The sequence below is a fragment of the Geospiza fortis genome, unplaced genomic scaffold, assembly GCF_000277835.1.
Source record: "Geospiza fortis unplaced genomic scaffold, GeoFor_1.0 scaffold27, whole genome shotgun sequence".
Taxonomy (NCBI): domain Eukaryota; kingdom Metazoa; phylum Chordata; class Aves; order Passeriformes; family Thraupidae; genus Geospiza; species Geospiza fortis.
The window spans coordinates 1,334,069-1,347,043 of NW_005054329.1; the positions used below are offsets into that span (position 1 = coordinate 1,334,069).

General features: G+C 43.3%; 1 protein-coding gene across 1 annotated transcript in view; it reads left to right on the forward strand.

Moving 5' to 3' along the window:
• Positions 1 to 12,975, forward strand: part of DENND1A (DENN domain containing 1A) — a 160,062-nt gene that overhangs the window by 135,241 nt on the left and 11,846 nt on the right. The window contains exons 20-21 of the mRNA XM_031057270.1: positions 5 to 81; positions 10,359 to 10,418. Of these exons, the coding sequence (XP_030913130.1) occupies positions 5 to 81; positions 10,359 to 10,418 (137 nt within the window). The remainder of the gene's footprint in view (positions 1 to 4; positions 82 to 10,358; positions 10,419 to 12,975) is intronic.

Consider the following 12,975-nt stretch of genomic DNA (forward strand, 5'->3'; position numbering starts at 1 on the left):
ACAGCACCATCGCCACTGCCTGAGAAGAAGGACCCGAAATTAAGAGAGGACAGAAGACCAATCACAGTACATTTTGGTCAGGTAGGTCTTAGTGTAAGTTGTTCTCAATCATGTGACTCAGCAAGAATAGTTCAGAGAAAAGTCATGATATGCCAAATGCTTCATTATCTTCAATCACTGAACTGCGCTGTTTTAGTTTTATTTCTGTTCTATCTGTTTAAAGGGGATTCTAAAACCTGATTTTTCTGGGGTTGCAGATTCCTTTTGTTCAAACTATGATTTTGAGGAAAATAAACGATGAGTGAATGGGGGGAGCATAAATATTGTAGCAATTTTAGAAATTATTTTGCAGCTGTTTTAGCATGCAAGGTGCTACAGCTCTCAGGACTGAGGGTGTAGAATTTAAAACATCCACTGTTATCTAGCCAGATCATTAGTGTCAATATGGGATGTCCAACTATTAAAGCATTTGAACATTCTCTGAAAATTAAATGCGATGAACTAAGATGGAAAAATCAATTAATAGCTTGTTAGCGTGCTCTGTATTCAGTATTGACAGCTGAGCTGTTCACGTTAGTTACTCGTGTAATGTTTCTTTTGATATGTCTGCAAAACAGAGAGTTTGGGGGTGGGGTTTGAAGAGCTAGCTATTTAGAAAATGTTGTAGTTGCTGTGATTTTCGTGGGAAAACATCCAGTGTTTATTATCCATTTGCCAGTGTTCCCCTATTAAGTACAGGCTGATTCAAAAAATGACATAATTTGTGTTCACAGTTCTCTTTTCTTTTGCTGTACCTATTCTTTACACTGTTCTGACCAGAAAACAGGAGGGAATATTTGATTTCTTCTAAGGAAGCAAAGTGTAAATTCAAAGCAATTGTAAAACATTATAAAATGTGAAGCAAACCAGTTTTAGAGAAGCATCTATGAATAGAAACCAGTTGGTGTGGCTGCACTGACTGTTCAGGTATGAGATGGGGCTGCCTGAGATCTGATCAGTGCTCAGAGCAATGTTGTCTGCATCATTTCAGAATTAGATTTATTTTTTCAGTACTTTAACCAGCGTGCTAAAAGTAAGTTCTTGGAGACTTTTAAAAAATCGTTCTCTTCATTTAGGTATTTTCAGTAGAGACTTATTTTTCTGTTACTTTCAGTGCCACTACAGTTGAGAGGAATTGGGGCTACTGGAGGAATGCAGCCAGAAATCAGATAATATTACAATTTATTTTCAGTTTTTCCTTTCGATTTTTGTGAACGATGGATGGTTCAAACATGATGGTGGATTAATGAAATATATATTTGACTGGGAAGTACAAATTTAAATTCAAGAGGTTTTTTAACAGTCACTTTCAAATTTTTTAATGATCACTTTTCTGTGTTGAAAGAAACACGCATCAGCTTTCCTGACCCCTGGCTGTGGGGAGAGGCTTGCAGGCTAAATGCTTATTGCTGTCATCACATTACAAATGTTGGTTTCCGAAAACTCATCTGACTTAGCGGTTGTAGGGCTGTCTGACTCAGCCTTGGTCCTGGCACTGGTCTGCTCCTCCTGATAGCCCAATGCCAAAACAAAAATGAAATCATACCTTATTCAAAAGGAGAAGATGTTCAGGTTTATGAAATATAGATTAAGGCTTTGGGGAGGAAAAAAGCAGCAACATTTACTGTATAAATGGGAGATGGCTTCTAACCCGTGATTAAAGGCAGAGATTTTAATGTCACTTTTAACTCTGTCTAGAATACAGAAGGTGGGAACAATTAAAAAGGCACAAGAACTCTGAAATAAGGGCTGTTTGTGCATTCACAGCTCTTCCAAACTGAAGAGGATGAAAGAGGCTTTTTTCTCATTGTCAGGGGCTCTCTCGGAGTGCAGCATTGTGCGGCTGGCAGCGAGGTTTAAAATGCATGCATGCGCTGGGGTCAGGGCCCGGCTCGGGGCGGGCGGTGCAGGGAGCCCGGCCCAGCGCTGCAGCAGCGCTCCGCCGCCGCGCGGGCCTTTAATTGAGACGTGCTGTCAAAGTGACAAACACATTTGCATACAGTCTATTTATTTTCCTCGGAAAGGTCTGCAGTCTGCTGTTGGTTGAACATTCTTAATCAGCTCGCTGTAAGTGAGCCGGCAGCGAGCTGTCCTGCGCTGGTGCTTCTCTTCATTACATGACAGATTAGCTAAAGGGGGATGGGCTAGCAAGCCAGCAACAACCTTTAATTTTAACTCATTATCTCTCACCCTAGAGTGAGGGACTTGCTGGCTTTTCCAAACACGGTTGTGTATCTGCAGTTGTTCGGCTACAAAAAAATATCAGTAAAGTATCTTGAAATGCCTGTAGAAGCACAGCCCCTCAGCTGATGGCTCACCAAAATTTGGCAGTAATTGGCTGACTGGGGGAGATTCTGTATGTCCTGGCTCATCTTGGGAGTGGTGATCAGGCATCATTGGAGAGCCTTGTTTATTATGGAATTGTTTGAGTGATGCTTTCTGCAATACTGAGACATTGTGGGAAAGCTCCACTTGATGGTGAAAAGAAGGATTTTTAGCCAGATAGCTTGGGGCAGTGTAGTAAAGATCTAAATGGCGTGTTCTTAGTAAGACACGACCGTGGGAGGGTGGGACCACTGCTTTTCCTGGGTGGCACTTTGCATGCTTTACCCAGGGTGTACCTTTCTTATTGATCCCTGCATCAACCAAATACAGGAGCTATCGCCACGGGCTCTGGGACAGCACAACTGTACTCAACAAGTAGCAGGAGCAGTACAGGCAGCTTAGGGTTTAATGGGTGGGGAGAAGAGGGAACAGTTTTCAAGCCAAGGCCAAGATTCAAATGGGAGGTTTGTAGTACTGAGTAGTGCTCTAAGTTTGGGAGAAGAGTAAGGTTAATTAGTATGGAAGATCCAGTGCTACAGAGAGCATCTCTTGTGGTGCTTGATGGACTTGATGATCTTTCCAGACTTTTTCAACCTTAATGATTCTATGAATGTCCTATTCCTTGCTTTCTGCTGGTTTTGTTGTCTTAAAAGCTGACCAAAATATCCTTAAAGCATCGAACACCTGCTGCATATTCAGTTGCCAGAGCTGTCCTTGGAATCGTTCCCAGTGTGCCAGGCAGGGCAGCACTGGGAGCCCAGTAAGCCCTGACTGGGGCAGAGTGGGACACTAATGCAAGTGATCTGTGACTTGGGGGTTTGGGCTCTTGTTTCCATGCCCACACTTGTACCTTTTAGGTAGAACACATGTGTCTGTGTTGTCTTTGACCTGTTTGGAGAATAGACACTACACAGTGTCACGGTGACTGTTTTGAGCAGGTTCCTTGTCCAAGCAAGCAGCTGTTGGGGCTACCTTGGCAGGACCCACAGAGTACAGACAGGATTGGTACCCGTGCCCAGTCTTCCCACCAGTCTGGGAGAGGTGGTGTGAACACGCAGGATGAGCCCAAGGGCTTCAAAATCAAACCTACACTTAGGAACATTCCTCCTTAGGAGCTTTCCCACAGTCAGTAGCACCCCTGATTTAGTACAAATAAACCAGCAAATGATAAGCTGCCAGAAACATCACTTGTTGGGAAAGGGAATAATTTCATTAGAAGCGAGTGATCCTGGCAGTTCTGTACAGCTCTCTAATTGTGTCTCTTATAATTAGAGTGTCATTTGTCAGCTTAGCTGGGTTTATGTTTTCTGTGGCTTGTTTTTATTTACCAGCAAATAGAATATTTAATTCCATTTATGCACCAAAAGGTGTAAAGCTTAAAAAAATACAAAAGATTCTTCCACATATATCTTTAGTAGAGAGGTTCAGTCATGTTCCACACTTGATGCAAACTACAGAGAATCAGTGCTCTGGGGACTAATGTAAATAGCTATGAGACAAATGGAAAATGCATTAATGTACTGAAGCAGCTTGTCTGACTATGGAAAGGCTTCTCTGGGCTCTCTCCCTGGCTTGTTCTGACTGCTGTTAAACTCTTGAGGCCACAGCATGGAAATTGCCATCTTATTTGCTGTTTTGAACCCTTTTGCTGTAAATGAACGTGTTCATTTTTCCTAGTCAGTCTGCACTTGGACACACAGAACAAACAACTCTGCTTTGCAGGGCAGCGCTCTTCTTCCAGGAGATTAAACGGCATTAAGAGGTCAGGGGGAAGATGGGGAGAACACCAGCCAGCTACATTCCAGGAATGCAGAACTGGATCACTGAGGCCAGAGGCAGCAGAGGAGGGATTATCTCCAGGGTAAAAGGGATGAAGCAGGGAAGGGAGGAAGGCTCCTTTGCCAGACCCTGTGACTCCCTTCACACCCAGGTGCATCAGAACAATAGCAGATTCCCCTGGATCACAGTAGGCATTGTGTGGCACTGAGGTAGAAACCAAAGGGGAAAGGGGAAAACAAGTTCATTTGCTAATATTCATGTAACTGTATGCTCTGGTTGCAGAGCCAGCCCTCCTCTGGCCACTCTGAGCTGCTTGGACAATAGCAGGACCTTCATTAAGAAAACGAGCCTCCCTTCCACTCTTCCCCACAGATGAGAAATGTGGGTTCTCATTTCCTTTCTCTGGAGCCACATGGGGTTTCCTCCCTCTCTCCATTTGATTCTTTATGGATTTAGCAAAAGTATAAGTTCTTTAAAATGATTTTGTCTTCAGAAAGCATATCTCTACCCTCATTCATTCTCACTCCTTTCTTTGCCTGTTCCTTTCAGGAAGGAATTCAGTGTTGCTCAGTACAAGTCCAAAGACTCACAAGAAAGACAAATGTCTTGGCCCAGAAGCACTTGTCCATCTAATATCTGCTTGAGACCACTCAAATGTCCCATCAGGTTCTCAGGGGACAGTGTTCTTAGTCAGAGTAGTAAAACCAATGTCAGTGGACAAGACAATGATGCATTGGATTGAAGTTGTGCTTTGTGGTGTGCAGGATTAGCAGAGATGGCAATCCATGTGCTGGGAGTTAGGGAATGCCTGCCCTGGCTATGTGTGCCAGTGTGGGACAAGTGTGAGCAGCACCTGCAGAGCGTGCCCAGGGCCTCCCAAGGAGCAGGCACAGCTGGCTTCTCTCCAGCCCCTGCAGCAGGGGGCCTGGTGCTGTGCCATGCAGGAGTTCATGCTTTGCAGTGAGACTGTGGCCCCAAACTGCATCCAGCACATGTATGTGTTCAGCCATGAAAAAGCACATTGCAGACTGTGGCTTTCAGTGTTTTCCAGCTGTCTGGGTTATTTGAAGCACTCCTTACACAGGGATGCTGGGAATGACTATGCTGCCCTGAGTACAGCGTGTCAGTGCTGCAGTGCCTGCATGTGTGAAGGGAGGGCTGGCAGAGCCGACCTCCCAGGCCTTGTGACAAGAGACAGCAGCTGTTACCTGTCTGCAGAGTCTCCTTGTTAGTCCTGTTCTGCTGAGGAACCCATAAATATCTCGTAGGGAGGGTCTTGGTCCATCACTGCTGGCATGTGGAAGGAGAGTTGTGCTTTATAAATAATACATACGTAGAAAATAAATATATCAGTACATGCAAGGCTACCCAAATCACCTGGATTGACAACTTGAGGAGAGCTCACAGTGTCTTATGGGTGACTTGCTTCTCTATCAATGTAGATCAGCATCCAGAGGCTTCTTATGTATTACTTATGAAGTTGATATGTGCAGTTAGGCCAGAACTGTCTGAAATGACCTCTGGGCCAGTGGATTAACCAGGAGATTAAAGAGAAAGAGTATGTGAAATGTATAATTCTTCTAAATGCTGACCCCACTGTGACTGTTTGTTTGGCGGGGCATTTTTTAGATTTGTCCTTCAGAGCTGGGCTGATGAATGCCACATAAAACAGTTGTGAGTGCCAGGCTGCAGATAGAGGGTCTGTGCCCTTCCATGGGTGTGTTGGAGAGAGTGTCCCCCCAGTTACGCAGCCTGGCTTGGTGAATGATGAAGGTGAGTGAAGCAGAGAGTCATTGCTGTTTATAGAATTCTTTAAATGAGAGACCATCTATTTTTTCCTTTTTTTTTCTGTGCAAGTATTCCACTTGCTAGAGAGAAATAGCTGTTAAGAGATAATAAGGGATATGTCCATTTTCCAGCATTTTAAATCATGCAGGTTACATGATCTCTTTGATTTGAATTCCAGCATCAGGACCACAGAAAGCCAATATAAAGCTGGTAAAATGACCAGTTAAAAAGCACACACAGACCACTGTGGCTTTTTTCTTTAAATTTGATATTGTATTGCTGGATTTTCTAGTATTTTAAGTGAAAAATATATGTAGTTAGTTCCATGTTGACAATGTCCTTGAGGATTTGACAATGAGATTTTCCAGCAGTTGCTCTTCGTTAGAATCCTGGTGGTGTTTAATAAGGCAGCCAAACTGCTGGCACCTCGGGCTGCTGTTTGTTCTCCGAGGGCTCGGGGCTGCTGCAGTAAGCACATCGACCAGGGCTGATCATTACAAGGGCGTACGCCACCATGAATAAAAATGTCACACGTTCTCCCATCTCACAGTGCTACAAAATGTCAGTCCTGTCAAACAGACATTGCAAGTAGCACTGAGCAGTCAGTACAAATTGGGAAGCTGAATATTCCCCCAGCTTTCTGATATTCTTCATCTGAAGCAGAAGAAAAGCAGTTGTTAACCTATTAGCTGTGATTTTAAACTCTGCTGAGGTAGTAGATGGATAGGCTTTAACACATGGGGATATATTCCTGGGGTCTGGGATTTTTTGCAACATGTCTGTCCATCCATGTATGTTGAGGAATAGACAGAATGAAAACAAACCATAGCAAAATGAACCTCATTTTGGAAGAAGTCCTATGGAAAAGCGATCATCTCAGTGAGATTCTCTTTCAACCTCTTGCCAGTTTTACCTCTGTGAATAGCTGTACAAAAGCCCTCCTTGCTGGTTTGCTGTAATCCAGAAAGGGCCTGCTTTGATGAGTTAAGGGAGTTTTCCTTCATGGCCCTGTCATTATGCAGCAATGTTATGGAGAGCTGGGGTTTTATTCTCCTTCTGGACAAATGAAGTTGTGCTGCTTCAGGGTAAGGCCCACTGTGTGGTGCAGTCCATGGGATGTGTTCCTTCCTGGCTTAGTGTACCACGAGGAAGATGCCTGTGTTCACAGAGTTACCCATCTAGGACTGAGGAGTGGATATTGTCAGTGTAGGACTTCCTGTTACTGCTGGGTCCAGAAAAAAAGCTGGTGCAAAATATGAAGTGCAAAGTGGTGCCAAAATATCAAAGAAATAACAAGAAATTATACAAAGTCACCAGTGGTTGCCTGAGAGGACAAGGAGAACAGTTTTGTGTCACAGTGAGTATTTCAAAGAAATGGACTCAAAGTCCATTCTTTGTGTAGAAATTTCTTTGTTTTTTCTGATACCTTCTCAGATCAAAAAGCTGGTGTGTGTTTAGAGTAGTGAGCCATGATGAATGAACCCCCCTGCCCAAACAGTGGTGAGTGCTGGAGCAAATTGCCAAGGAAGGCCCAGCGAGGATCAGGGCTGGGAAAGCTCTGCAGGACCAGAGCAGAGCAGGTGGAAAAGGGATCAGCAGAACCCTGTCCTGCTCCTGCCTTGTGTAGTTACTGTCTGCAGCATGATCCTTTGTTATCCAGGGCCTCACTACATGGGAGCAAAATGGAAACAATGTGTGTGAGGCTTCTTTGAACCAGAGTGACTCTAAACTGAATTAAATATTTTGTGTTCTGCAGGCACCTCTTTGCTGTAGGAAGAGGTCCACAGTGGTGTTCTCATGGTTTTGGGATTTTGGCTTTAGGCATTGCTGCATTTTTGCCAGACTTGTTCTACCTTCCCAATCTACAAATGTGGCTTGAAGAATGAGGCATCCCTTAAAACATGGAGATTATTTTTATCACAGGACCCAGCAGATTTCTACTGAAGTATTTCAGAGTGTAAATTAAAAATATATGCTGTAAAGCATACACTGTTCCTGTCATCCCAGTTTGTGAGCTATACATATGGGAGCATGTAAAAAGCAGAGTGTGCTGTGCAGGGATCTGGCTGGATAATAAAACAGCTGCCTCATGGATTCCGTCTGCTTTCTCTACTGAATCTTTTTAGGTACCAGACATTTTTCAGTGTTGTTATTTTTCTCCCTTTTTTTTTTTTTAATTGAATGTTCAGTTGAGTCCAGCATGTTCTCCCAAAGTCAGCTCTTCATGTCTCCTGCAGCCTGGTGTGTGTGTGCACAAGGCATCTCTCTGCCATGGCTGATTGACTTTAAAGTATTTTCAAGCCAGTCCTCAATTTCGGAAGGAAATAAGATATTCATCTAGAAGAACTTTGCTTTGGAAACTATTGGAAACACCCTCACTGCTAATTGAGAAACACTTCTTTCTCCACATACTAACAAACCAATTCTTATCTGGTGGTGTTTCCTTTAAGCATTTCCTTCAGGTTGCCCTTGTTGCTGCTCATGGACTAGCACCTCTGATTTACTCACAAGGCTCTGTTTTGAATACGACTTTAAAAAAACCTCAAAAGACATCTACAATTAGTTTGAGATAATATTCTGCTCACAAGCTGTTATGTCACAGACCAAAAATTATCCTTTTGTAATGTTTTCTCTGCTATAAAATCCTAAATAGCTGTATTGTGAAAGTTCCTTGGGTATATAATAGCTGTTTTATGAGATGTGGGATCTATAATTTTTAAATAATATTTTGATAGTGTAAAAGTGAATGTAAGATTTTTCTTGCTCCAGCATCTCATAGCTTAAGTCACTTGTCTGATAATTAGCAAAGCAGTGCCAGATCCACAGTCATAAAAATGGCTTTCTGCAAATTTTCTGTCTTGTTGCTTCAAAAGTATTTAGAACAAGATGATTAAGCGAATATCCAGAGGAAAAAGATATGCTGGTAAACAGCTATTGGTGAGAAAGTGCTAATTTAGACATTTCTCCCCTTCACAGAAAAAGCTATAGTACATATATTTAGGACCATACCTGGAATAGCAATTTAGCAGCTTTTAGCACTGCAGCCATGTGCTGGTTGGTGCCCATTCTTCCCTACAGCCCAGGTAATTAAGTTGATATTCCAGCACAGCTTCACCTGCTGACCTTTTAGAAACAATGTGTTTTGCTGCATTAACAAATTAACTTCAAATCAGTGGCTCTCCCAGCAAACACAGAGTTTGAACATTGCTGATCCCACTGCAGTTGAGGGGCAGGAGCAGCAGCACTGGCAGTGCAGTTCTGGCAAAGCCCCTGTTCCCTGGGGTGCCTCCCCTCCACCCTCGGCCTGGTCCTGCCCGTGCTCACAGCCCTGTCCCTGCTCCATGCAGAGAGCGCTGCTGGCCATGGCCACTTCTGTCTTACCCTGCTCTGAGATCTCCTGAGGCTCAGCAGGGCACTCTGTGCTGCAGCACGTACAAACCTCCAACTCCATTGCTGGGAGCGCTGCAGTGATAACAGAAATTGGAATTGGACTGTTGGCTTTGCCTGTGTTGCTACAAGCACTGAGGTCACAGTTCTGAGAGTTAACAAGATGCCTGGTTAGAAGTCCAAGAGACAAAAAAGTTTCTGCACCTTTAATCTTTTCCCAAAGCAGCATTTGTATGTGTCTTTATTGTGGAAATACATAGAACTATTTTTTGATCAGAGATGAAAGCTTAATCATATGTGATATTTAAATCTCAGCTGGAAAAAATAATCTAGTGACAGGATAAGGATATGAAAGAATTGGCTCCTGCAAAGGAGTAGTTTATTGTAATATAAATATGTAGAATATTTGTAGTGTGTTCATTTTCACTTACACAAACTAAGATAATATTTACACAAGTAGTTTTAGGTTCTAGGCCATCATGATACTTTAAGGCCTGATTTGTAATTGTTGGTCACTTAGGAGTAAAACCCAGGACAGGATCCAAGCATAAGCTCACCTTTAAGTGCATGAAAAGTTTAACTGAATTGGGTTTTTTTCCATACTCTTACATGTCTGGTTTGAGGCCTTCTCCATAAGTTTTCACAAGCACTAAAATCACTCAAGATTTTAGTGGAAGTGTTTTTGAGTATCCTGGTTGCCATTTGCATAAATGTGGCCTAGAGCACTTGGACCTCAAGGTCCAAGAATCCACCCTGAAGATCTTTGCTGTGTCAGTCCATTTTGGCTGTCTGGTGCTGTCCCTGCTGCCTGTGGTGTGGCAGGAGCTGAGTCCAGCCTGGCATGGGTACCTGTGCTGCTGGGGCACATCACAGGCCATGGGGTTTGTCACTGCTTTGGAAAAGCAAAGGAAGAAAAATGGCATTTTGTGAGGTGAGTATGAAGGTAAATCACGTGCTGTCACATGCTCATGCTGCTTTTGCCAAGACATCAGAGGTGTTTCCATGCAGGTGACTTTAATTTAGTCTCCACTTTGCTGCAGCAGCACAGACTCCGCCCGCCGCGGCCGCCGCCCCCAAAGATCCAGCGCTCCTCCAGGCCCGTGAGTAGCTGGGGATTGTTTCACTGCCGCAGCTTAACACTGCCTGAGTTACGCTCCTTGTAGCACTACTAAACCCTGGTAGTTTGGATTGTCAAGCTCTGCACAGAAGCCATGTGTGAATTATGCTCCTAAACTGCCTTCTCTCTGCTGCGGCACAGCCCTGGGACCCGCGGTTGTTCTGCTTTTCTCTGGCGAGCCCTGCAGCTCTGGGCAGCTCTGCAGGTAACTGGGGCTGCTCTGGCCACCTCTGGTTTGACTTTTGCCGTGGTTTCTTACACACAAAGCCCTGCTAGACTGGCTGGTGGAAGTTTTTAGCCAGTGAGCTTTTGAAGACTTGCACTGAACTCAAATCTGAAAGGAAGCAGAAGTCTGAAGACATAATATTTACTCTCTGCAAGTTATGCTTTTAATTAATTTGGGATGCCTAATTCTTCTCCATGTATGAATAGACTTGAAGAAAGCGAGGTCGATCTTTGGCAGTGGAACACTGGGGCCATGTTACGGCTGACATACACTGGGTAATTCCATGGTGTATAAGAAGGCCCAGCAGGTTGGCCAGAGAAAGGGACTCCTCCATGGAAGAACTGCACAGAAATTACTGACAGTGCAGTGCCTGTATGTGTTAGGTAGGGATACCTTATCTCAGCAGTTTTCCCCCCAAAACACTCACTGTAGGACAGTTTCTACCTATGGACTGTGCAGGATGGCATTAAATCTTGACACCCTGCTGGGTCTGCACCCTGCACCAGATGTTTATTTTTTTTTTAAAGCAAAGGCAAGAAGTATCAATGTAGGAGGAGTGTTGGTTTTTGGCACAGCATTGGAAGATATTTATGTATATTCAGGATTATATTCAGCTATATGAACATGGTTCCTCCCCAGATCATCTTACTTCTTGCTTCCTTATCCATACACATACATGCATAAGAAAGAGAGAGATGCAAGTTTTCAAATCTGATCTTGCTAAAACTTGTTAAAATGTGTTTTGGATGAGCAGGTAACTGGTTAACAAGTGCAACTGGGTGTGTGTTTTAACTTTTGATCTCTGGTGCATGTTCCTGTGTGACATTTCAGTGGCATGTGTTTCTCCTACGTCTTTTTAACTCTGGGTGTTTAGCTTAATAGAGTAATTTTTACGGATTTTTTTCCCCTGAAAATTTCTATTTTCTGTGTTTAAAAAATAGCATTGACTATGATTATGTGTGTTCTCTTAAATACAGTGGGCATGGGAGACCCTCCCAGATGTGTTTCACTAGGATCAGACTTTCCATGTACTGTGGGCTTCCTGTAGTGTTCCCATGCCCTCGTGTTCCGCATTTGGCAGGTGTAAGGGGGCATGTTGTGATTCCTCTGTACCAAAGTTGCTGAACTGTATTGTTCAAATGAAGTCATTTATTATGTGGAGATCTTGTTAAGACTATTTAATCTCCCAGCTGTAGGGTATTAATAGTCCTCACTGTAACATGGTTGGTTCAACTATCTTTGCTCCCAATGTGATTGATAAAAGGTTGGAAATGTAGTAATGAAAGCTCCTGTTGCATTCCTCTGGCTGTGTCAGTAAGTGGAACAGAAAGGCTTCATTCATCAAGGGGAAATTCAAGATAAATGTAAATTATTATAATCAATCCCAAAAATATGCTTGTATCAAATATACATAAATTTGTTGTTGTTCAGAACTGTTATTTGGCTTTTGGTAGTTCCAACACATTTCTGTATATGTAAATAATACTTTTTGCAGGCTGTTTTTTCCCTCTCAGGCTTGGCGGCTCCTACAGAGGTGGGTATCAGCAAGTGATTTATCCTGGCCTTGTACACAAGCACTAAAGGGGGTGACCAGATCCCTCTGCTCTTCCAGCCAGGGCCACATTATACCAAAATTCCTGAGAAATACTTTGTGCTGTAAGGAGGAATACATGGACACTAGTGCTTGCAATATGAGTAATTGCTGATAATAAAGCCAAAAACACAGACCAAAGAAAGGTTAAGGAAGCAGAACAGAGATGTTCTTTGCATTCTGCTGCTTTGGAAATAAGTGGTGCTGGTATTATGAAAGAGAGAGGGTTGTTGCTTCTAATTAATGGAGGTCTGTTTGGATTAATAGTGGTTGTTTGGAAACGTTATTCAATTAGAAAAAGTTAAAATATAATAATTATGCATTAAGTTGGTGGGGACAGTAATAAGCACATTCAACCCTTCTGTCCTGGAAGTTTACCTTTTTTCTTTTGGCTGTGTGCTCACGTAATTGGATTTCTTTGATATTTTGCATTTGATAAACATTTAACCTTGCCACTGTAGCTATGTGAGACTCAAAATCCAGCAAGGAATTGCCTTGATTCCTGGCTTTTCCCTGCAGTTCCCCAGGAACAATGCTCTAAATCCCGCTCAGCTTTGTCACCTTGCAGTGCACTGGGCTGGGGGCCCCTGGAACCACCCCAAACTCTCACCTCTGTCCCTCCCCGGCAGCACACCCAGCCGAAAGGTGAAAGTGTTCCCAGCATGCTGACAGGCCAGCTTTACACATCAGCTCCCAGCTCCCATTTAATTAAGCAGCTTTGCT